Source organism: Podarcis liolepis (genome assembly GCF_965112155.1).
Source record: "Podarcis liolepis genome assembly, chromosome: 5".
Taxonomy (NCBI): Eukaryota; Metazoa; Chordata; class Lepidosauria; order Squamata; family Lacertidae; genus Podarcis; species Podarcis liolepis.
The window spans coordinates 65,374,373-65,400,151 of record NC_139556.1 but is presented as its reverse complement, the minus strand read 5'-3'; the positions used below and the strand labels follow the sequence as shown (position 1 = coordinate 65,400,151).

At 43.8% G+C, this 25,779-nt stretch overlaps 1 protein-coding gene across 4 annotated transcripts in view; it reads left to right on the top strand.

The window, feature by feature from the left end:
• Positions 1-4,096: 4,096 nt before the first annotated feature.
• Positions 4,097-25,779, top strand: part of PFKL (phosphofructokinase, liver type) — a 42,736-nt gene continuing 21,053 nt past the window's right edge. Inside the window, exons 1-9 of one of the 4 annotated variants that reach the window (XM_083506399.1) lie at positions 4,097-4,267; positions 4,552-6,005; positions 13,201-13,274; positions 15,449-15,526; positions 20,095-20,284; positions 21,970-22,135; positions 23,323-23,367; positions 23,543-23,651; positions 24,791-24,886. In XM_083506399.1, coding sequence (XP_083362525.1) covers positions 5,900-6,005; positions 13,201-13,274; positions 15,449-15,526; positions 20,095-20,284; positions 21,970-22,135; positions 23,323-23,367; positions 23,543-23,651; positions 24,791-24,886 — 864 coding nt within the window. In that variant the 5' untranslated portion in view covers positions 4,097-4,267; positions 4,552-5,899. Of the gene's footprint in view, positions 4,268-4,551; positions 6,006-12,686; positions 12,762-13,200; positions 13,275-15,448; positions 15,527-20,094; positions 20,324-21,330; positions 22,136-23,322; positions 23,368-23,542; positions 23,652-24,790; positions 24,887-25,779 lie in introns of those variants that run through there. The other 3 variants (XM_083506402.1, XM_083506401.1, XM_083506400.1) reach the window with 3 other exon arrangements.

Below are 25,779 nucleotides of genomic sequence, written 5' to 3'. Positions count from 1 at the left end.
CCCTTTCCCTTCCTGGTGGCACTCTACTGCCGGACACTCTACTGTCACACGGGCAGGTGCCGGGCACTCCACTGCCACAGCCAGGTGAGGCTGATCAGACCTCTAGTCCTTTCCCTCGTGCCCCTAGCCCTTTCCCTCGGGCTTACCTTTTTTTTCCCCCTCCGGATTCCCCCCTCCGGCCGCCTCTTTTCTCCCTCGACCGGGTGTCTCCACTCCAAGACGGTGTGGCTGGCTCCCCCTACAAACTGGGAGGGTGCGCGCTGGAGCCGCAAACGCCAGTCTGAGCTGTTCACCACGGTCAAGCCTGGCCTCTGGTCCAATGGGTTGGAGCAAATCCTGGACGAGCCCCCAAATCTGAAGCCTTATTTACTTGGGATCCATTTGCTTGCTTACCCAGGACTTAGAGGTGACAAAGAAGCACCAGGAATTCAGTTCCTTCGGAGAAAAGAGTTTATTGTGATCTGCGCAGAGGCAACCAGCGGAATTGTTTCCAAAGGCTGGTGGCCCCCAATATACGTAAGCCAGCAATATTTATACTCCTGCAGCCCCTCACCCCACCCCACCATATCATATTCCTCGATTTGCCTTATTGCCTCTTTGGGTGTTTCTAAAGCATTTTGCCAGTGCACTCCTTTCGCTTATCAGCCAAGCCTGCATATCTTGTTTGCTCCATATGCATTTCTCCTCCTGCTCTCCGGGCGTTGCCTTCCAACTGTCAGTGCACCCCCTGCCCACTCCCTTCATTTGAGTGAGTAAGAGAGAGAGAGAGAGAGAGAGAGAGAGAGAGAGAGAGAGAGAGAGATGTTGCTTTCCCTTGGGAGAAAGGCACTCTGTTCATGCCCAGGGGACCTTAGGCATAGTTTTGCAGTATTTCGATACTCCCTTCAAGGATGATCTCTTCAATATAGATATGAGGATGCAGACTGGTTAATCCATCTCTGGGCTGAGTAATTCCTAAACCCCATTCCTTTAAAACATGAATTAACTCAGTAAACATTAAACAATTAAACGACAACTATAAACAATGCAGAAAATATTACACAAAAAAACCAATCAACTTGAGAGTGTTGAATGTCCTTCACTAGCTAAATTTTAAATCTCTATGAAGAAAGGTTCCTTTTCAGACTGTTTGCTTTGCTCTTTTTCTTTTCTGTCTGACCTCTTTATTCTTCTTTTTTCTAGCTCTCTACTCTCTTCATTGTTGACTAAACCATTTGTAACTCACAGTTCCAAAGCTAAAACAAAAACCCATTTCCTTGCAGCCTTGATTAACCCTATCAGTAGCAATGACTAAGTTAAGTAATTCCAAGATAGAGGATATTACCAGAACGACTAGAAAAATCTCCTTTCAGCAGATAGCAAAATCTCGTCTGTGTGATGCAGGGCTCCCAACTTTAATTAAACAATAGACTTTGTGTGTTTGACAGAAAATCCCAACATCCTGCTGTAAGCCTTTTAGCAAGCAAGGCTGGAAACTTCTGGCTTTATTTCAGGCCAACAGAAAAATGAGAGTACAAGCTTTCATATAAAATGTAATATGACTGTATGGCAAAGGAATGTAAACCCAGGTCCATACTTCTACATCTCCCCATTTTGTTGTCTCCAGGGGTGGTGTTAGAAGTCTGTCTTGCTGGGCGCCTGACAAAGCCCACACCCCTATAGGCAACCCACTGCCAACCCTCGAGTCTCAGATCCTGCTGCCGTTTTGTGCTCTCACTGCATGTTCAGCTGCTCAAGACAGCAGCTTTTACCTCTAGGTTTTGGTATGGATCGGGCCCAAAGAAAGAGGCAAGCAAATTGGCAGTGATCACAGTAGGTATGTACGTAGGTATGTATGTACTATATTCATATCCCACCTTTCCTCCGAGCAGCTCAAGGTGGTGTACATGGGTCTCTATAAGGTAGGTTAGGCAGAGAGACAGTGACTAACCTTAGGTCACCCAGTGAGCTTCATGGCTGAGTAGAGCTTGGAACCCCAGCATATCAAGTCTTAGTCCAACACTCTAACCACTAAAAGGAGGGGAACCCACTAAAACATATTGTTCTCTCTGCTTCTCCGTTTCTCACCTAACAGAGCTCCAACTGTCAGTTATCAGACCCCATCAATCCGTGCAATTCTTTCAGCAATGGAGTAATATGATGATGATATTCTGCTCCACTGGGACTCATGACAAAATGGGTCAAAGGACACCCCAAACTATGAATCTGCTCCTTAAGAGGAGTATGGCCACATATAAAGCAGGCAGTTAACCAATTATCTGCACATGCCACTGCGCCTCCTTATTGTCAGGATTCAGTCAGTTTATTAAAACATCAAAATGCTTACATGCTAAGTGTTCCAGCTGGAGTGGGTTCAGTGAAAAAAACCATAGCAAGAGGCCTTCTTTTATACAGCATGTTTCTGGAGTTCTTTGTTTTAATGGTTTTCCAAGTTACTGTGCCTTGCCATAGCAAGGATGCTTCCTCCCCCCCCCCCCACTTCTCTGCAGAGAAAACGAAGTGTGGTTTCAGAAAGTCTGTTGTGGGGGGTGCACTGGTGGAGTTTTGAATGAGATATAGCACAGCCAGACCCAAAACATAACAGCACAATTATAGTCGGAACAATTTTCCAGAAGAAAAACAGATGTTTTATTTCACAAAACTCAGACATGCCTTGAATTTTAATTTTATGATAAACTGGTAGAGTACTTACCATGAAGATTGGAATTGGATAAACACAAAAGGCTATGCATCTTGTAACTGAGATTGTTGGGCAAGTATAGGTTAGCAGCTGAATGTAGTTATATATCTAACAAAGGAGTCCCAAAGGGCAACAGAGATGTTAACAAACTTAAATGTTGTCAGGAAGTCTTCCATGCATTCTTGAAAGGTTTAAAATGCATGCTCCTTTTCCTGCTCAATCTATATAGGAGACTGTGTGGTGCAGATGTGCGAAGATATAGTTGCAGCAATAATATCCAGTTCTCATATTTTAATTTAAAAGAATAACACCAAAGTTTATCTTATTTTCATCTAACCTGGTTTAGCAGTCTTGGATTTTTAACGCGTTTGTGGTTGCTGCTTGGACATGGATACAGGTGAGCTCACTAAGACTGAACATCTGAGGTCAGTCAATTAATATGAATAATAATTAGAAGGCCCAGTTAACATGGCTAGAGCTGAGAAACAAAAGGACCAACAGGAATCAGATGAGGACAGCTAATAGTAGAAACAAATCAATTAACTTTTTGAGAATTGTCTTCTGCACTTCGGGTGCATCCAGCAGTCACACACTATTCTTAGCCTTAACTTACAATTTTTACAATCTTCCACAACAGAACAGCTGTCTTCCATTCTTTCCACAACCCCCTTGTATGAAATCTTATTGTATACAATAATTTTACGTGAAAACATGTTTCCATTTTGCAAAATAACCAGTATGGTCTTCTACATGGTGATTCATGAAGAGTGCGGTCAGCCTGAGCATTTCAGTTTGGTGCTGGGAAAAGCCTTCTTTTGTTATTATGTATTCTGGTATTTTGAGTATGAAAATTGACCAAAATTACCCATAAAAAGAAACAGAAATGTTAAACGGGAAGCCATCATGTGCTGGACTGATTTATGGGTTATAGTTAAAGGAATGAAATGGAATGGCATTAAAGGATTTGGCCATCCTAGCTCCACTGTAATGGTGTTTGTCAATCTGAACTTATAGTTTATTTCTATAGATCAGTAAAGTTGGCATAATTTGATATAAAAAGAGATCTCCATTATGAACTGTTTTAACCCTGGTGCTCGTTCTTATCTTGAACATGTCCTGGAAGCCATTGGTAAATATTCTGCTCTCTTAGTACTTAATGTAAAGATCAGCATAGTAAACACCCCCTAGTATCATAGGAAGCTGCCTCATATAAAGAGGCCATTGGCCTCTCTAGCTTAGTGTTGTGCACACTGACTGGCAGCAGCATCCCAGGCTTTCCAAGAGGAGTATTTCCTAACCCTACGTGGAGATGCCAGAGATCTTCTGCATGCAAGGTGTGCATCCTTCCCCAACCAGTACCATTCAACATGTTCAAGGTCAAATTGCAAAAAAAGCATATTTTAAGAACACTTGTTGCAGTTACTTTTTTATATCTCATAACTATAGAATCAGCCTCACTGTCCCTTTGTGCTTTTAGCACTCATCATTTTTAAAAAATATGATTTATATTAAATTTTCTGTTTTACAATTTCAAATAAGCATTTTACAACTTAAGCTATCAAAGACTTCCCTTCTTCTCTTTTCATGGTTCCAGTTACAGATAGGTAGCCGTGTTGGTCTGCCATAGTCAAAATAAAAAAATTCCTTCCAGTAGCACCTTAAAGACCAACTAAGTTAGTTCTTGGTATGAGCTTTCGTGTGCATGCACACTTCTTCAGAAACCCTGAAACAAAAGTTGCCAGATCCTTCTATATAGTGAGAAGGTGGGGAGGGGTATTACTCAGAAGGGTGGTGGGAATGGGAGATTGGCAGATAGCTGAGATGAGCCTGTTGACGACTCTTAACAACTGTAATAGGTCTTACAGGAAAAGGCATGGTTCATTTTGCATATCTTATATCCCTGAATATTTTGCAAAAACTATACCAGTTGGTTTTCCATTATTGCATTGATCAAAACTTATTTACACTGTTGAATTTATCTTAATGCTGCCAGCATTTTCAGCTGTACACAATTATTTTCCATATATTCAATAAACACTTTTAGCATTCATCACGAGTTGGCCAGATATATAGATATGCCCCAGGAATAACCATGGATCTTTCTGGCCATCTCACTGGTGTGACCAGTGCCTGATTTACGTATAAGCTAAACAAGCCATAATGGCTTAGGGCCTCACTCTTTTGCCCCCCCCCCCAATATACTTGTTAATTGTATTTCACTATTCATATACTTCTTCTTAATTGTATTTCAGTTCAACAATTACTTTGATAAAATACATATTTTGTTATGTGCAAATGACTTTAGATACTAATTAGGTCCATAAATTACCATATAGCATATACTCAACACAAAAAACAGCGACAATTTGTTGTTGACAAAGGACAGCTGGACATATAAAGGGCCCCATTACTTTCAGTAGCTTAGGGCCTCATTAGACCTAAATCTGCCCTTGGGTGTTACTACGGTGATAAAATTAATTGGCTGTGTCCACAGGACAAATAAAGATTAAAAAAGGAAGTGCTCTTAAAATATGCTGGTTCTTTTTTTGCAATCTGGCCTTATATATAGTATCAAAGAGTTTTATGAAGCTGCATGGTATAGAGAGAAACGTGAACACCGACACGAAACTGGCAAAAGGCAGCGTTATAAATTGATAGCAACACAGTAGCCACATAAAAGTTGCCTTTAGAAGGGATCCTCTTCGGATTCACAGGGGTTATGAATCTGCGATGCTTACAGGGTCATTTACCTCCACCCTCAGATGCAACATTCCATTGACCACTATTTGCTGGAAAGCACTGCAGCTTTCATGCTCTGCTCTGACCGGCCACTGTGGGAAACGGGATGCTGAAATGGGGGCTCCTTTTTAATGCTCACACGACCTGCCATTCCCCGGCCCCCACCCCCCACATCACCCTGGCTAAGCAAATCCTGCAGGCCTTTCAGGTAGGAGGTGGTGGTCTGGTCTGCCGGAAGAGCAGAGAGCCCTTTCCTCCTCAGACGGGGCTCAGAAAACAGACCCCCGGGGAAGCCTTCGCGCCGTGACGTCTGCGGCCCGGCCGAGGCAGGTAGCCCCACCCCTTGTGGGCGGAGCCAGAGGCTGAGGGCGGTCGCGGGGGGCGTGGCTGAAGGGAGCTGGACTCGCGGGCTCCGGGTGCCGCCGCCGCCGCTTGCTGTCATTCTCGCCGGGGCTCTGCACTTTGGACGCAGCCGGGGCAATGGCGGGATCCGGCCTGGGCTCGGCGGGGCTGGACCTGGAGAAGCTGCGCATGGCGGGCGCCGGCCTGGCTCTCGCGGTGCTCACCAGCGGCGGCGACGCACAAGGTCAGTCGGAGGAGGAAGGATCCTCCTCAGCATCCCACCCGCCTCCTCTTCCTGCCGCCTGCGCTCGAGACTCTGGAGGGAGGATGTTGCGTGAGGGGGGCGGGGGGGTGGACTCCCGTCTCGCGCCGCCAGGTGGAACGTGCAGGCAGACACGGCGGGGGAACGTCTCTTCCTCGCAAGGCCTGAGTAATGGAAGGCCGGCGCCTCGAGGGGCGAGGGGAAGGGTCGCCTGCTCAATCGAAGCCAGAGAAACGGATTCCTCAAGGATTCCTCAAGCGACCGGCGTCTCCTCAGGCGAGCTCCGCCCACCGCTTCCTCTCAGCCACTCACTCCCCAGTTTTACTTCAGAGGGCTGGGCGCGCGCGTGTGCGTCCCCGCTGCTCCCCTCGAGTCACGCTCAGGGTCATATCCTCCTGCTGCAAGGCGTGTGGGAAGGCTAGAGTAAGAGTAAGGAATGTGTGAAGCAGCAGCGAGAGCGCCCTGGAGCATGTGAAGAGTTCTCTCGCCTGATGAGTGGGCAGAAGCAGGCCTTGTACATCTGGGGTTGGGGAGAAGGAGCACATTCCCACTGAGAGCCCACTGGACTCCCGTCAGTCTTCACCATGGATGGGCCTTTCCTAGTTTAGCGCTGTTGGAGTCCAGCGACCTTAGGAAGGAACCAGGTTTCCCGTCCCTGACCTTGTGGCTAAAAGTAGTCACCTTGGAGAAGCTAAGCAGTTCTAGGAGGCATCTAGGTGGGAAACTCTCTGAGAATTTCACATATGCCACCTTGAGCTCTATGAGGGAGAAAAAGAAGAAGAGTAAGTGTGGGAGTCAGTAAGCAGGAAAGGCTCCATCCCTGGTTCACATTTCATCTCCGTCATGAACTCCTTAGCTTTATTTAGGCAAGCTGCGCTGCCTGCCTCATCCCTCTCTTCTGTCTGCAATATGGGGATAAATGCTGGCCTACCATAAATAATTATTTTAAGGCAGCAGCCAAACCATTATCTCCTGCACCCATGGGCCAAGTTTGACAAGTGGTTGCAGCCACTCACTGGTCAATCACCTCACATAACAAAGTCAGGAGGCCTGCTTTTGTCTGCACAGTTTGAAGTCAAACTTTTCAGACAGAGACACAGCCCACACATTGTAGACAATCAGCACATTGTACGCTGTGCCAGTGATCAGCTGATGGTTCAGGTTTGTGAAGCCCGGGGCCAGCTCTTCCAAGACCCAACCATGACCTGATTCTGTGAACTGCCCTGAGACCTCCAGGCAAAATCATGTCTGCCTACCCCCATGCCTGATTTCATGTAAGATGTAGGCATGGCTTAGCTGAAACAGCCTTGCCAGCCAAATAGGACAGGCCTAATTGGGCCCTTGTCCAGGTGTCCGCCCCCCCCCCCGCTTTTGTAAGAACTGCCATGAAAATTTATGCAGTGTGCATTCTAGCAGTGCATGCCAAGATTAGGCACAGGAGGGCAAGGGTCACTGGTCAGCATCAAGGGTATACAGCACAAGTGCTGATCTACTGAAGCATTGGGTCCAAAACACATTTATTGCTCATTCCATGGTGTGTGTGTGTGTGGGGGGGAAATCAGCTACACTAATTTTCATATTTTGTACATGCTAATTTAGGAGATGCATTGCAAGCTAATTAAAGATATTTAGGCACTCTTTGAAACAGCACTAACCATGAGATACCCTAGATGATTTCAGTGTGACGTCAAGGCCCTTCTAGTTCCCTTCCACTGCAGTTAAACTATACACATGGCTCCAGGGGCCTGGATTAGGTTTGCCCATTTTACTCTGTGATTCCTGCCTGTATCTCTGAAGCAAGCTAGAATGGAACAACTGTTACATTTATAACTTCACTGACAAAAGATATTTTTCCTTCCTAAGGAAAGGAAAACTGTATTTGCAGTTAATGAGTTTTCTGGTATAACTGGGCTAATTTATCTATTGACAGTTGCATATGTAGCAGTTCAGATTCCTCTGTGTTAATGGTACCTTAATGATTTTCTCTCTCATTTGAACTTGCCCCTGTTGTGTATTGTGGTGCAGCTGTGACCATCATAGGAACCTATTAAAAATAGACATACAGCTATTTTTGCCTGATCAATTTGCTTTGCCCTTGACGGGACAGAGCCATCTTTGAGTCTGTATACTATGATGGAGTAGGGATAAATATATCATGATGGTCTTCTATACAATAAACATATTATTGAGGGCAGTAGTGGGTTTTCTCCAGCCTAGTTAAGCAGATGAGTGGAAAGTGTTTATCACTATTTTGTCTGTAATTGCTGAATGTTAAAACATTAGTTTAGAATACTTATTGGTATGACAGACTCCCAAGAAAAATCAAAATTAAGGGTTCGATACATATAAGTTTTATTCATTGTAGATCCCTTTAGATTAATGAACCTTAGTCATGTCTGTTAACTGCAATGGGTCTATTCTGAATTGAACTTGGATACAGCCCTAAGGCTGGATGTTAAGTTATAACACTGACTGTTTGTTGGATGTTATAATATTGTCTAATGATAGACAATATTATAGCATCCAACTCTTTTTAATTTCAACTCCCTCTTCCCTGCCATTTTAGCAGTAAATTTTTTGAGCTTTGTTGGAATACAGGAGATCCAAATAAATTTATCATGTGCCACAGTGAAGGCTGACTGAATTTAATTTTCACTTTGTGGGGGGATTACATAAAGGCTAGGAATAAAATGAGAATGTTTCAAACAAACTGAATTTGCTGGATGTGTGTGTGTGGAGGGGGAAATTCTGGAACAGCTTTCTACCCTTACACAGCTTTCTCTTTGCCCTTGTTTTTTGTTCTGTAGTTTCTGTGGTCATTTGTAATGAAATAATCTGTTCGGTTTAGAGTGAAGAATGTTTTGAAGAATGTTATGACACATACCTTGCCTGCAAAGCGCCATGCATTATAACAGCACTGTAAAAACAATCAATTTAATATTCCTCGTTATGTGTCCTTGAAACCATTCCCCTCTTCCACTGGCAGATTGCATTCATAACATACTTGGAACTATCCAGTTCCTGCATCAGCCATCAGGTGGCAATTTTTTTTTGCCCTTTAGTCCCACTAATTACTCCCTTGTCTTGGTTTCTGATCTTTACTGTGGATATGCTCCAGGGCTTGGCAAGTTACCTAATTGCTGAAGTGGAAGTATGTGAGTGTATCTTCAGTGGAAGCAGCCTAACGTAAACCAGTAAAGGATGTAATCCATTTAGTATGGAAGAGGTAATACATCTGTTGTGATTCTGAAGCATGTTGGTGGACCTGTGTGCTCATTTGGTGCTTGGAGCAAATTTTTGGAGGGAGGTGCCTAGCAAATCCCTTCTCAAAGCCTTCTGATGTGGAAAGTCTTGCTGGTCTGTACTTTCCCTGAGAGAAGTGCCTATATTTCGCCTCGCCCCGAGGTAGGAAGGTACGTAACATTATCACTTGGCTAGTGCTTTATATGACATAAAAAGGGTTGTTGGGGGGGGGGTTGCCTCTTGTTGGGGATGACATCAATGAAGGTTTCTGACATCACCATGGTATCTTGTAGCAAACCAGTGTCTCTTTCTAGATGCTTTGCCCACCAAGGGAGAAGAAAGCTGTAGACATGGCAGAATATTGGCAAGGGCTACTCTTGTGTAGCTGATGTGGCCTGTAAACAAAGCACAGTATGATGACAACTAGACAGATGGCACCAGATGGCCAGTTGTGATTGCTGCCTCTAATCAGTTAAGTCAGTTCATGTCCTCTGGCACACCTAATCCCTATGTTTTAAAACCGATTTAAAAGTCATGAAGTTTTAAAATAAAATAATGTTACAATGATTTTTCTTCCATGCATGCAGCCTGATGCAGGCCTCCACTGAGCATGGAAAACCACAGCCCCCTGCATCATTGGGAAAAGCATATCCGTGGAATTCAATAAAATTGCTTTGTGTGCATGCGGGTACTGTATGTATTGTTACTATTATTCCATCCCACCCTTCCTCCCCAAGGAGATCAGGGCAGCAAATGTTTGTGTATGTTTGTGGTGTTTGTACTGGGGTATTGGTTACACCCAGTTGGCCATGGCCACTACAGGCCTGGGCCCCTGGAGGGTTGACCAAGGGGCAATGCAACTTTCCAGTAAAAAAGTTTTCCCCGCCCCTGTTTTAGAACTTCACATTGTCTGGCTTCTCTCTACAGTGGTTTTAATACTTTATATTTGCACAAAAAATGGAAATTAACTCTTAAGTAGCTGCCTTGATTTCTCCTAGTAGATGAAAAGCAGAATAGAAAACTTTAAAATAAATACGTTGTTTAATCCTTGCAAGTTTTAGCACAGTATACTGGAGCAAACGGGGTAATCTTCTGATAGCAGAGTAAATGGCAGTATATTCAGAATCAACTTTTGATCTCTCATTATTGTTGGGGCATCACTTTTAATGGTATTGAAAAGTATTTTATGCAATACATGCCCCAATATGGCAAATTAGTTAAGTAACTGGGACTTGTTTTACACATTAACTCCAATTCAGAGATGACTCGCATGAGAAGAAGAGCTGCTTGTGAGTTGTTGTACACGAAGGACCAAAGTACAGCAGGCATATACAGATCAGAGGCAGGTAGCAACTTGTATCTGAGTACAGAGGGGAATAACTTGGATAATAGGAGTTGTCCAAAACACCTGGAATGCACCAATCTGGGGAAGGTTGGACTAGATGGCGAAATAGTCTGACCTGGCACAAGGCAACTTCCTATGAGATGTGAGTTAAATCTGGTCTGAGCTATTGTGACACACTAGGCATATTTGTATTTTGATTCTATCTGCTTTTCTCCAGGGGAAGTAAAGGTAAAGGGACCCCTGACCATTAGGTCCAGATGTGACCGACTGGGGTTGCGGCGCTCATCTCACTTTATTGGCTGAGGGAGCCAGCGTACAGCTTCCGGGTCATGTGGCCAGCATGACTAAGCCGCTTCTGCCGAACCAGAGCAGCGCACGGAAACGCCTTTTACCTTCCCGCTATTTATCTACGTGCACTTTGGCGTGCCTTCGAACTGCTAGGTTGGCAGGAGCAGGGACCGAACAATGGGAGCTCACACCATTGCGGGGATTTGAACCACCGATCTTCTGATTGGCAAGTCCTAGGCTCTGTGGTTTAACCCACAGCGCCACCCGCGTCCCTCCAGGGGAAGTAGGTCTCTGTAAATAGCGTTTTCACTGGCAAGCTGATCTACTTGCATATTTTGCAGGGATGAAACCCTGATAGCGCATCTGCCCACTGTGATTTGTTTATCAGGTAGCTGACACAGCTCCCTGCTGACAGTTTTTTTGTCTTTCCTTGTGGCCTGTTACAATGGGAGAGTGGGATGGATCGTCCCATCTTTAGAGCAGGGAATTGGACTCCATGGATTCAGTGTGACTATGAGGGGTCAGTATCCACTGGGCTGTTTGAAATTAGAATTCAGACCTCATGTTAAGGAAATCTATTGGCATAAAATACAAAGCCACTGGATATGTGTTGCAGACAGATAACTTTTTTACATGAGCATCTGATGGAGATGCTATGGAAATCTAGGGAAATAAGGGACTCAAAGATGGAAGGGTATATACTGTACTACACAAAGGGGCAGGAGGCGAAAGTACGGAAAGAAAAGAAAAGAAAAGAGAAGAACCGGATTTTGAAGAGTAAGCTACAAAAAAACCAACAAATGAGCCAAGTGAGTGGGGAGAGAGCCATGAGAGAGAGAGAGACAGAAACAGAGAGACTAGCTGCTGACACTCAGTCAAGGACAAGAAAAGAAACAACAACTAAATGTACCAAGAAAAAAGAAACATCCTGCATAACTGGCTTATTAGTTATCTAAAGGAGAAAGAGGCCTTTTTTGGAAAACGCCCATTCAAATTTCCTGGCTTCCAATGTCAGATTAGAGAGAGAAAATGGTACTTAAGAGGGGGAAATTGTGCTTTAGGGTTCCCATTTCTCTGGGCAGAAGAAAACATGATCAGTGGAGCCAAATTGCATTGTCTCAGTTTTGGAACTTGTGCCGTGTGAAACAGTGCAGAATGTGGTTTCAATAAACTGGGAATTCACAGTTCAATTCCCAGCTCAGTGGGTAGACTTAGGCAAGCTGCTACTTCTTATGCTTATAACCCCCACTCCCCATCACTGCGAGTTTGCAATATGAGGGTAATAATAAATAGCATTCTACATTGCAAGGCTGTTACGGTTGCACAGATAACGTTTGTGAAAATGATTTTAGTTAGGAAAGGCATTATATATGGTAAATATCAAGATTCAGCGTTGTTGTGATGAGTTAAGAGAGAGTATATGAAATTTGGCAAATGACACTGGTTCTAATATATTTCATGCCTCTTTAGTTTGACTGCCTCATGTTCAGGCCAAAAGTTAATGAAATCTGAGTCTTTAGTGGGTATCTTATTTCTCATTGCATCTCTGCCACAGATTGCAGACACTGTTGCTTTATTTCCAATCAAAATATCTCTGGAACTAGAATAGCTTAAAAAGTCCTATCCTCTTTGCCAAAGTCAGGTGGATATCTTGGTTAATTTATAATGATTTATTAAAAGTGAATATATTTTTATTTAAGAACATACTGTACTTCCCTCCTCTCCAATAATTCTGCCCAATGCGAGAAGGAGGCAACATCATCTTTGGCATTTTCTTTTGGCAGCTAATGTGAAATAAAGTCAAATGTACACACTGAATATGTCAAGACAAACATTTTGCAGTTGCATTTTTTATTTCCCAGGTACGTTTTGCCATTTTTGTGGGATTTCATACATATTCCTTTTCTTATCCATTTATACTTGTTTCTTGCCTTCGTTTTTGAGTGGATTAGCTTTTCTGTGCAAGGAGTTTTAACATATTACTGGCAACTTACATGCCACTAATGCCACCCTGAGCACTGTAACAAAGCAAACCTAAATATTCAGAGGAAATCCTGCTGTGTTCAAAGGAGCTTGCTCCTTAGTAAGTATATTTAGGACAACTTCCTGAGTCTTGTTGAGCTAATGAGGATTGTAAGTTTCATGTGCCATTCCTTGAAAATACGTGAGAATTCAACATTTTTGCAGTGTGTTGCTTTATACAAAATTAGCTATGCTTCTTACCTAAATAAAAGTGCAGAATTTTGCGTCACTTTAGCTCAGGTTTGTACCATTTATTTACCTTGTCTTCTATCTCTCTAGGTATGAATGCTGCTGTCCGAGCCGTGACTCGCATGGGGATATATATTGGAGCAAAAGTGTTCCTGATCTATGAGGTTCAAAAATTTTACCCATCAAAATGCTGTGTTGTTGTTTTTCTTTGCATGTGGGTGGTTATTGGTATAGCCTTGTTCTTTTTAAAATTGCTGGATAGTTGCCAGGAGACTCTGGAATCATGTAAATGACAGGGGAGCCTGGTTTGGACTATACTGTTTCCTACCTTCTTCCTCTTAGCACTGGGAGAGTGAGATCACACCTTTCTGCCCTGCGCACCATGTGATTATCCATCCTTTTGACACCACTTGCAATGCTAGATTGTAATGTTTACATTGGGCATACATGCATAAATTCCACTATGGGAAGGGCCAGTTCCCAGATTTGGCAGGGTGAGAGTGGAAATTGACTGTGTGATTTGGGCTAATGTGCATTGAATTTTATGGATCTATAATGCTATTCAAACTTTGTGAACATATTGGGAGTGTTGAAGGCAGGTCATGTGTGCCTGGTAGGTAGAATAGGATGGTAAGAACTCCATCTCTACACAGTCAAAGGAAGAAGGTAGAGTATCTTCCAAAGTAGGCCTGGGTCTCATTGATGTGGTAACAGTATCAGTCTCTTTCTCTGAAGGTTGGTGCTCAGAAATTGTCTTAGCAGGAGTTGTGTGATTAAGAAACATAACTGACTTTTTCACTCCTTTCCCTCTAAAAAGCCACAGCCTGGAAAGGCGAATTTTGCAAATCTCCCAAGGGCAGAATCAGTATCATTAAATAGTCCTTTGAAGTTAGGGGAATCCAGGGTGCAGTTTCTAGAATGAATATAAAGGTAAAGGGACCCCTGACCATTAGGTCCAGTCGTGACCGACTCTGGGGTTGCGGTGCTCATCTCGCTTTATTGGCCTAGGGAGCCGGCGTACAGCTTCCAGGTACTGTGGCCAGCATGACTAAGCCACTTCTGGCGAACCAGAGCAGCTCACGGAAACACCGTTTACCTTCCCGCTGGAGTGGTACCTATTTATCTACTTGAACTTTGACGTGCTTTTGAACTGCTAGGTTGGCAGGAGCAGGGACCGAGCAACGGGAGCTCACCCTGTTGCGGGGATTCGAACCGCCAACCTTCTGATCAGCAAGCCCTAGGCTCTGTGGTTTAACACACAGCACCACCCGCGTCCAGGAATGAATATACAGGAAGTAAAATTAGATATGCAAATTAAGTAAGTGTGTATGGCCACCTGGATCCTGTCTATTGCTTTTTCCTTTTAAAAACAAACCACCCCATCACCTATTGAGATTAAATAGCATGCCTGTGTGGTTTTTTAAAAGGGAAGCCAAAAATCTAATATGTCATACAGGCACTGGATGTCACATCTGAAGCCAGATTTCATAATTCACAGCATGATTAGTCATGCAGTAAACTAGTGCTCCTGGGTGCAGTTGTTTCACAGTTTGACTAGTGATCACATGACTCTCAAGAAGAGCCCAGTGCATGGCACCTTGGCAGCCCCTGGCCAGGAATATGAGGCAACTGTAAAACAGGGCTCAGGGGAAGCATGATGATCAAGTTAGAACTAGATGTCACCTAGGATACCCCTTCACAAAAATTGACAATCTGTGCATTCTCTGAGATTCAAAATTAATTGTAGTATAATAATTTAGCAACATGCTTTACAAGAACAAATGCTGAATACATTATATTTCTGCAGCTGAGTAGCATTGAGGGATCTTTCAAAAACATTAGTATATTCTTCATATAAAAGTTAAAGCAATGGCAATGGTGAGATAAACAGGCAAAAACGCCTTTGTTCTTGTGATCACTTCCAAACTGTAAATCCACAAGACACTTTGTACCGCCTATAAATTGTGGCAGACAGTTCCATAGTTTTCCTCATGAGCTTCTCACAGTCCAGCAAGTTATGCAAGAACTTTTGCTGTGGTGCTGTAAAATTGCCAGACCTCAAGATCAAATCCTGTAGAAATGGTGTGATAACATGCCATTTGTCTTTGTAATGTGTGTCCTTGAAGCTTTTGCAACTTTATTTTTGTATATTCAAGGGCTTCACATTTAATTGTCAATCTTTGTGTCATCTGAGGAGTATGGAGACAATATGGGTGGCTTAGAGCTGTTTTAAGGGATTTTTGCAACACTCCTTATGCTGGATTAATTTTAAAGGGTCATGGAGCAAGCTTTCCCTAGTGCAATGACGCATTCACACTGCTCTCTTTCCTCTTTGCAGGGTTACGAGGGACTGGTAGAAGGAGGAGAGAATATCAAGCAAGCAAACTGGCTCAGTGTATCCAACATCATTCAACTGGTAAGGCCCAAATGGTCATGCTGCCTGACTCCCTGCTGTGGAAGCAGACAGGCCTCATGACATTTTCCATCTCAGGTCCGTCCGCCACACATTGCCTTCTGGAGTACAGAGCTCTGACTTACAGTAGCTCTCTGAGTGGTTTAGATTAGTTGTACATTTCTGAGTTGAAGTGCTAATTTATGGGTGCTAATGAAGACAAACCACCTCCTCTCATGGTTCCATTTTTCTCAAATTCATGCAGATGCAATTTTCTCCTCACAGGAAGGGAGAAGGACTGTGCTGGGGTAGCAACATGGCCTACATAGTTCTGCAAAAGCTCTGTTTGGTTCTTCTCGGCCTTTGTCTCCCAGATCACCAGTTATGACCTGTTCCACCTCCCCTGCTTTCCTGTGCCCTTTATAAATAACAGTTCTGCTCCCAAAATCTTGATTGGATAGGCAGTGAGGTATTCCTTCTCCTAGAAGGCTCCATGTTAGAAGGAAGGAAACAGGCATCAATTGGAGGAAGAGTCTACAATGTGTGAATTCACAGCAGTGGGTATAGCTATGGCACAGCTGGTTAGGTAACAGACCAGAAATATATGTTGACTAGCACCGGAAATGAGATCCCTTGGTCTGTTTAAGAAAGGTTCTGTAACTGCCTAGCATGGCCTCATGAGAGATGGGAGTTGTACTTGGCTGCCACTGCAGGGAGAAAGGAGGAGTGATTTGGTACATTATTGTTCTCTTAAATTGACTTCTAAAGGAAGCCTGAATAATAAGATTGCAGGAGCTGCCCTGAATTGAACCCATTCATTCTAACCTGGTACTGTTTGTCCCAGCTAGCAGAAGCTTTAGGAAGATTGGGAAAGGGCCAGAGCACATGCTTCAGGAGGCCCCACATCCAATTCCTGGCATCTCCTGCCTGAAAGCACAGAGAGACACTGTCAGTCAGTGTAGAGAATACTGAGCCAGGTGGACCAGTTTGGTCTGACTTTGTATTAGGCGGCTTCCTGTGTTCTTATGTAAGGTCTTCCATGTCTCAGGCAGAGGTCCCTTGTAGCCTCTCCACCTGATATGGCCCCAGTTGTGAGATGAGGCAGGGTCCCTGAATTGGGATATTTAGCATAAGCTTTGCAGTAGTTTACCAAGAAACGTTTTTCTGGAGGAATCACGAGAAAGGGTTGAGTTTTGGAGAAATCAATCCAGTCAGTTAAATCTCCTAATGAATTGATTTCACATTATTTCATACCTGATGCATTCCCCAGTCCAAAGATGACATCACTTTTCCTTGTCAGTCATTGTTACTTCATATGGACATCCTCCAGAGAGACTCCTTTAATTTCATGTCAGCCTGGGATGCTTAACTTGCCCTTTCACCTTTATGATTTCTTCACTGTGCTTGGTTTCAGGGAAGGTAAAATGGTGGCTTTGGGTTTGTGCTACAAAAGAGCCATTTATTGTGGGTGGATTAGACATATGCATTCTTTGGTCCACCACAGTCGCAAGTAATAGGAATTAATTTGTGGTGGCACAGTTTTAACATATCTGTGTCACATGATTTTTTAAATTATTTTTATTTTTATCATTATTATTACTATTACTATTGTTTTTATTAGGCAGGTGCTAAATTTCCGTTTTCCTTCCTCGGGCTCAAAAAAATGTGTGCTGACAGAGAAATCATCATCAGGGCCTTGTCAATTTTAAGTTCTTTACCTAAAATGCCTAATGAGAGTCAATGCTTATATTTAAAATACGTGTGTGATGCATGTCTAGATTTCAAGCAACCATGAAATGGCCACAGCTTCCTGCGTTGTATATGTATGTGTAGGATTATCATATTTCTAAAAGTGAAAATCTGGACACAAAACTTAAAAAGCTATTTTTAAGGAAATACTCCAAAAACTCCACTTGCAATGATTCCCACTGTTTACGTGGGCCTAATCCTGGCTATGTCCAGACGTATGGCAGCCCTACCTATGTGAGAATTGTGTTTTCCCAATAAATCTCTCTCTCTCTCTGAAGTGACCTTGCTTTGTTCAGGTGTATAGAATATAACTAAGTGTAATTCGCAATTTCTGGCTCTTGACTCTACTCCTGTTTTTATTTCTTTCCACCTGGTTCATCATAACAGCCCGAGTTATCGCCTAGTAATTCCAGATGTCTCAGAAACTCTGCTGTAGGCCGGGTCTAATCCAACTCAGCTCCGTTCACCTGGGTATAACATCCGTCACCTGCGGGTAGGGTGGGAGTGCTGCAGTTCTCGCACCACTGAGCTGGAATTGCTTCCTAGGTGATCCTGATTGCCAGGAGCTCTCTGAACTGGGACCTGCTCAGCCCCCTCCTAATAGTGTTTGTGTTGTTGTTTTTCCCCTTCTTAGAGCCTTTCCCAATTTGACTGGTGTGCCTCCTTTCCCTCAGGTAACATTCTGGTCTTGCATGCCTCTGCAGGATTTCCCCTTCTTGTCCTTCGCCCTCCATGTCTTTCTGATGCTGTCAATGCAGCCTGCTGTTTCTGATGGGCTTAAGCAAGGCCAGCATGCTGTCTGCAGCGCTTTGTTTTACCTGCCCATGTAGACTTACCTTCAGAAAGATGAGGACAAGAGTGGCAGCTGTGTCAGGTCTTGTGGTGCTGGCGCACCCCTTTAGCAGGGTACGGCAAGCCTCCGGGCAGGAATCTTAACTGTGCTAACAGCATGTTCTCCCTCTACAGACCTTCACAGCACATTGCTCTTTGTATTTATTCCAGTAACACTTGCATCCCTCATTGTTGTGTTCCTCTACCCCCTCTTGTTTTCTTGCTCTAAAGTGACGCTTGTTGGTCATAGTCTGGAGTTTTAGCTCAATGGATGTAGGTTTGTGGTGCTATTCCCGTAGCTCTTGTGCTGTTCAAGAATGGGGAGGGCGTTCAGGAAGATCATTTCCCCTGTCACAGCATCATTCATCAACATTGTGAGGATCCCAGCAGGACATCCGACTGAGCAGCAGTTTTGTGTGAAGAGCATCGAAGGCAGTGTTAGAGACTGAGATATGAAAGCCAGGAGCTAAATGGCACCTTAAACCTAGGTTATGGGCACAACAACAGAATGTCTAGGTGCGCTTTTTTATAACAAGAATACAAAGCTGAAAATGAATGAACTGCAGCTAAAACTATTATGTTCATTTTTCACATGGTCTAGTCCTTCCCCTGCTCACCCCCCTAATATTCTTAAGAGGGTCTCTTCTCCAGTCTTCAGAGAGTAGCTGGAAGTGGGGAGGCAGAAAAAGGTGCTCCTTTTCTTTCACTGCAGTTTTAATCTGAAATCTTAGGCGCATTTTTGTGCCCATAGCTCAGAAACTGCTCACGCTAATGAAATTCCCTGTCGCAAAATGCACCTAGAACAATGTAAGTTTTGAACACTGATCAAGGGGCAGGAGTGATTTTGAGTGAAATGAGAAATGCCCCTGTATTATGGTGGGGGGCAGAGCATATTTGTCACACTTGGCTGGTTTGCAGCACACAGACTGGGCCAGGCCTATGCTCCTCTAGCTGTGTTGGCCAAGACTCTTTCAAAAGGAGAGTTGTCTGATAGTGAAGTCAGTTGTTCAGTGGTACATATTACATAGTGTCTCCACCCCCATCGTTCTACCTGGACATTGAGATCTAGCGCCGAGGGCCTTCTGGCAGTTCCCTCACTGTGAGGAGCCAAGTTACAGGGAACCAAGCAGAGAGCCTTCTCGGTAGTGGCACCCGCCCTGTGGAATGCCCTCCCACCAGATGTCAAAGAGAAGAACAGCTACCAGACTTTTAGATGACATCTGAAGGCAGCCCTCTTTAGGGAAGCTTTTAATGTTTAACAGACTACTGTATTTTAATACTTTGTTGGAAGCCTCCCAGAGTGGCTGGGGAAACCCAGCCAGATGGGCGGGGTATAAATAATAAATTATTATTATTATTATTATTATTATTAGCAATAGTCATAACTGCTGTTTATCAATAAAATGATTTATAAGGACTGCAACAGTACATGATTTATAAAGACTGCAGCACCAAGTCCACTGAAGATCACAGTTCTGGCAGCAGCATGACTGGATAGAGAAAGAGACATTTCCATATCCCTTCTTCGCATTTCAGTATACATAATGGTGTATCAGGGTAATCCCATGCCTTGGGGTTGTTGCATTTATCTTCATACCCACTAGTACTGGAGTCCCCTGGTACATCAGGTTAGAAATAAGAATCCTGCACTTCTTGGGCCGATGTGACATATGCCTTCTGTGTTTAGAGGATATTGCAATCCAATTCTGCTTGAACCTGGAACCATCTTTTAAACAGTATCTCTCTTTAGAACAGGGTTGGGAAACTTGTAGCCCTCTGGGGTTTGGTGGACCACAGCTCTCATTGGCCATTCCAGCTGGGAGTGGTTGGACTTGTAATCCAACATCTGGAGGGGATCCCCAACCCAGCTGTAGAAAGTCCCCTGCTTTATTCCTGTTGGAACTCCCAGCCCTTCAAGATGTTGATGACCTTTGTGCTTAACCGTGGATCTGTCTGCTGACTTCCGATTTGTCTTCTGAGCTTCCTTTCTCACCTGGTTTCTTCGTTTGTAGGGTGGCACCATCATTGGCAGTGCCCGCTGCAAAGCTTTCACGACCCGGGAGGGCCGCCTCCAGGCTGCCTACAACCTGGTGCAGCACGGCATCACCAACTTGTGCGTCATTGGTGGGGATGGAAGCCTGACTGGTGCAAATATATTCCGCTCAGAGTGGGGTGGTCTTTTGGAGGAACTAGTCAAAGAAGGTACGTGTGAACCTTAGTTCCTTTCACAGCACTACTCCGGTGAGTCAACCTGATGCCTATATCAGAGAAATCCCAATAGCAGTCTTGGATGTTAGAAATCCCCGTAGCAATGAGCCCACATGGTAAAGGCCAATAGAATTGGAGCCAAAACTGAGCCTTTGAGAAACAAGAGAGATGTGTCAGCATGCTAGGTTTGTAGAGGTACCCCCTGCCAAAAAAAAGGTTTGGTTTACCCCACCCACTCCCAGTCCACTGAGGACAGAGCATGCATTGCTCAATATCTTCAAAATGTTGAGTGTCAGTTCAAAAATAAAAACAAAAACTGGGGTGGGCGGGTGTCATGAGTAAAATGTCCTGCTTGATTCCCTTACAACTTACTGTATCCTGGGCATGGACTTCACAGGTGGCCTGGGATGCTGTCAGAGCTCTTGCACTGCCTTCCCAAAGCTGGGTAAGCCTGCAATTTCAACTTTCACAGGGGTGGGGATAAATAAATAGAGAGTGGATTTCCTCCGCTGTCCATTTATTTATCTCAGCTTCCGTGCAAAGCTGCGATCATGTAAATAGAAGAACCGTAAAATGCAGGTTACCAGTACAAAAACTCTATACTGGGTACGAGGAAGGAAAATGGGTCATTAAAAACTCGTTCTGAAGCAGTTTCATATACACGCTTTCCCCCCATTTAATTTCCCCAACCTACCTACCTGGCAGCATTGTCCTTACAACTTCAACCTTCTGTGAAAATGTATCACTATGAAGGGCCTTGAAACTTACTGTGACTATGTTTTACATTCAATTACACACCAACTTACCCTTTCATTCCTCAATACATGCATGCAGTGAGCAGAAGGGACCTTCAGTAGCACAAAAATAAACACACAGGATCCTGACCACTGAGGACTGTTCGAATTTCTTGCTAATTTGCAGACCTTCAATTTCCAAAAACAAATACTGATTTCATACAATGGAGAGGAAAAGAAACTCAAATATACAAGAGAGCCTATGAACACTACTTTGTTCATGATTTTTAAAAAAGAACAAAATAGAGCAAAGTTAAAGATGAGCACTCCTTAATTCTGCAAAAAGTTGCTTAGCAATCTTTATAGCTTAGAATACAAAATTTGTCAGTGATTCAGTTACATGATATTGTGTATCCATGGCCAAGATGTTTGAAAGGAAACAATCAAGTAACAAATGAGTCTGGCTTTTTCATCTCCCTGAAAATTACACAATAGTAACGCATTTAATATATGAGGTTAGTTATACTTGAGTTTAGAAAGCTTTCTGCCTCAATGGAGTCAATGCTAACTAAATTTGTAGGGTTTAATTTGCTGCCCTCCTCCTTCTTAAAATTCTTTTTTTCCCTAGTTAAAAACATGATTCTGCAATCAAGCTATTATCAGTGCCAAATTATGGTTTTCAGATTATCAAGATGCGATTGCAAATCAAGTTGAAAAGACATTAAGGTTATAATCTCATTTACAGTTTCAAGTTAATAGGAAAGAAATATAACTTCACTCAAATTAACAATTAACCATTTCCAGTTGGGCTAACACCATCCTATTTTCTACTTTAGGATATGTTCTCTTCATATGTAATTGTCATTTCCATAGTCCTTTCCCTAGACAGACCATCTCTCATTCATATCCATTTGTTAATATTTTCTCTCTCTCTTTCTTCCTCAGGGAAGATCACTGAGGAGGTGTCTCAGACATACTGTCATTTAAACATTGTGGGTCTGGTGGGCTCCATTGACAACGATTTCTGTGGTACAGATATGACCATTGGCACTGACTCTGCCCTGCACCGTATCATGGAGGTGATTGACGCAATCACCACTACTGCCCAGAGGTCAGCAAATGATTTCTCAGGTCTTTTGCTTCCTATGTTTCTTTACAAAAGACTGCAGCATGCCTAGGACTAGCTTGAGAGCTATGTAACCAACAGATAGTTCCTGCCCTGTGGAAGCGTTTTTCCGAGGGGTGTGTAGGTGTGATGAACCTGCTTCTCTCGAACTAACTCCTGTTAGAGCCTTCCCAGATAGTTGCACCACCCAGAACAATTAAGTTAGAGCCATTGAAATCAATGGACCTAACTTAGTCATTTTCATTGAGTATATTCTGAGTAAACCTTCACTGAATGCCACCCTTGGCATTTTTCCTTGCACTATAAAAGGAACTCATTAGCCAAGTACACAGGTGTCTTCATCAAAGATGACACTTGTGTTGCTGAGATGTTATATTTCTCCCCACTCATTCAGCAACATGTTGCTAAGAAAATGTGAATCCCTACCTGCCTGCACGACATGTGCAGTCTTGTCACATGAACACTGTTTCACTTTGGAGCTGCTGTGCTGGAGGCACCATGTAAGCAATATCTGCTTGCCCAAATGATTCAGAAGCAAGACCTGGTTGCCTTCCTTGATCTTCAGAGACAAGCAGCCACTGCCGCAGCAGCCTTCTGCTCTTTCTACAAGTAGCAGTGCACTGCATCTTTCCTGGGCTAAAATGCACAACAGCCCTACACTATTTCAGAGAGGTGGAGGAGAAGCAACACCACAGTACCTCCCCTCTCACTCCTCCCTGGTGTGGCTCGTTTTCTAACCTAGGCTCTACAGATTTTGGTCGCTCCTCCCTCTGGGAGAGAATGTGGAGTCTTAATTGTGACATCCTTCTGAGCGCTTCCAATGTGCATGCGACTTCAGGTGCTCATCCCTGTCACAGTGAGGTTTGCTGAGTAAGCAGCAAGATGTTCTTTCCCAAGTCTGGAGACTTTTTGATTCTTTCCAAAGTCAGCCCAAGGCCTGGGAGAGTCCCCTTCAAAAGCCTAGGAGACTGGCAGGAAGATAAAATGAAAAATGTGCTCAACAGCAGCAAGCTCTCAAACACACCTGTGGGCTCGTTCTCCCAGCATTGATGCTGTCTCTTCCCCTGTCCAGCTAATGTGTGTGTAAATACTGCAGTAATGAGAAGATGCAACTGAAGCATGCACTGAATGACCATCTGGACAAGTCTTTATTCTCTTCTTTTGCTTTGCAGTCACCAGAGAACATTTGTGCTGGAGGTGATGGGCAGGCACTGTGGGTAAGGAGAGAGGTCTCTTGTTATTGGTTTCGTTGAGGGAGACCTGGGTTTCCAATTAGGGGATTAAATCTAAACGTGGGTATATGCCTGCCACCCACCCACCCATCTCCCAAATCTTTCATCATGATTGATAGCCCCAGGTTCATCATTCACAAGCTCTCTTCTTCCTCTGCAGGTACCTTGCATTAGTTTCAGCTTTGGCTTCTGGTGCAGACTGGCTTTTCATCCCTGAGTCACCTCCTGAGGATGACTGGGAGGATTTCATGTGTGAGAGGCTTGGTGAGGTGGGTGTCAGTGGTATCTGTTGCACAACAAAAATGAAATTGTGTGCTCTTTCTCTGATGAGTACAAAGGGGGGAGCATTTCATTTATATTCTCTTATTTAGTGGCCACATCTAAGTTAATGGGGCCACATATATTTTTCCAGAGAGCTTACAGAATCAGATCTATTAATGCGCTGTGCACCAGCTCACAGCAGCATTCCAGAGCTCTCTGTGCTGCTGATGTGTTGCTCTTTGTGGAAGATGTTCCTTTGTGTGTATGCTGTACTGCAGATAAATGCAGGTGACACTGGATAGGAAAAGCTGGCTGGCAGAGGCATGGAGCTGGGGGGGAAAGGACAGGATCTCAAAAGAGAGAGAGTTGAGGATTGGCGGCTTTTTAGTTTAGAGAAGGTGGATCGAGAGAAGCTTTTCTTCCTCTAATACTAGAATTTGAGGACATTCAATGAAGCTGAATGTTGGAAGATCTGGGACAGAAATACTCCTTTGCGAAGCACATGGAATTCATTCCCGCAAGAGGCAGTGATGGCCACCAACTTGGATGTTTTAAAAAAAGATTCGACAGATTCATGGAGGATAAAGCTATCAGAAGCTAGCCACCCAGGCTGCATTCTCCCTCCACTCCTGGAGGCAATATGCTCCTGAATACCAGTTGCTGGAAACTGCCAGAGGGGAGAGCGCTGTTGTGCTCAGGCCCTGCTTCCAGGTTCCCCATGGGCTGGGTTAGCCACTATGGGAGCAGGATGCTAGACTAGAAGAGCCACTGACCTGATCCAGCAGACCATTCTTAATATCTTAGTATTAGATACCGAACCACCTAGCTGCCTTTAGTCATCCTTTCTCAGCATGCAGGAACTACAACAGGGGCAGGGAACATTTGGCCCTCCAGATATTGTTGGACACCACCAACTCCTGTTAGCCCCAGCCAGCATCACCATGGTCAAAAGTGATGGGAGCTGTAGAGCAGCAACACCTGGAGGACCATTACTTCCCCATCCCTGAACTGCAAAGTTGCTGATGGGGAAAGGCTTGACTGTCAAGCCTAAGGTGTTAATGTTAGGATTATGAGAGAGTCTCCATTAACAGCCTCTTGCCTTTCCCTGATGGATCAATCATTGGCTTCCATATTTTTCTTTGGATAGACCCGGAGCAGAGGATCCCGGCTGAATATTATCATCATCGCTGAAGGTGCCATAGACAGGAATGGAAAACCAATCACTTCTAACTACGTGAAGGATGTAAGTAACTGGTTAATGTTGTAGAGCCATAGCAGTGAAAGTATTTTTTAGCACACAGTTCTTAGAAAACAGGCTTTTCCATATTTTGGAACTATCATGAGTATATAAATATCCTGTGAACTTGACGCTGTCCATTTTTCACTTGGGCTTCCCAGCTTTCTTCGGGCTTTGAATCGCTCTGGAGAATTTTAAAGTGGGCATTTGCAGCTTCAATGCAGATGTAAACATTGCATTGGCAAGCTCATGGATTACTGCAATGCACTCAATGTGTTGTTACATGTGTTGTTGGAGTGGATCTGGAGGCAGTAACTGATGCAGAAAACTGCGGCTAGGTTGCTTGTGGGGCAAACAATTTGCTTGCAGAATTTGCACTGGCTGCCAATTGGCTACCGGGCCACATTCAAGGTGTTAGTACTAACATACAAGTCCCTATACAGCTTAGGACCAAGTTACTTGAGAGACCGCCTTATCCCTTACACACCCAATAAATCACTGCTGTCCACAAGAGAGTCTCTCCTACATGTACCAGAAGCCTGCCCTATGGTAACTTGGAGCAGGGCTTTTACTGTGGCCACCCCTCTTCTGTGGGACAGCATTCCTGTCAATATATGACAGGCACCTACTATCCTCATTTTCCACAAGCAGCTGAATGCATTTTGTTCCAGGAGGCTTTTGCAACTGGATAAATGGGTCTTTACTATGAGTATTCACTTGATCTTGTTTTAAATGTATTTATTATATTTGTGGTTTTAGCAGTATTTCATCATGTAAATTGTTGTGCGACAGTGGTTTAGAAGGTGATTAATAAATTGATATTAATAGTAATAATGATGGTAATAATAAATGTCTGACCTAGAGCCCCTCTCCCAGTTTACCAAGGAATCTGGTACAGG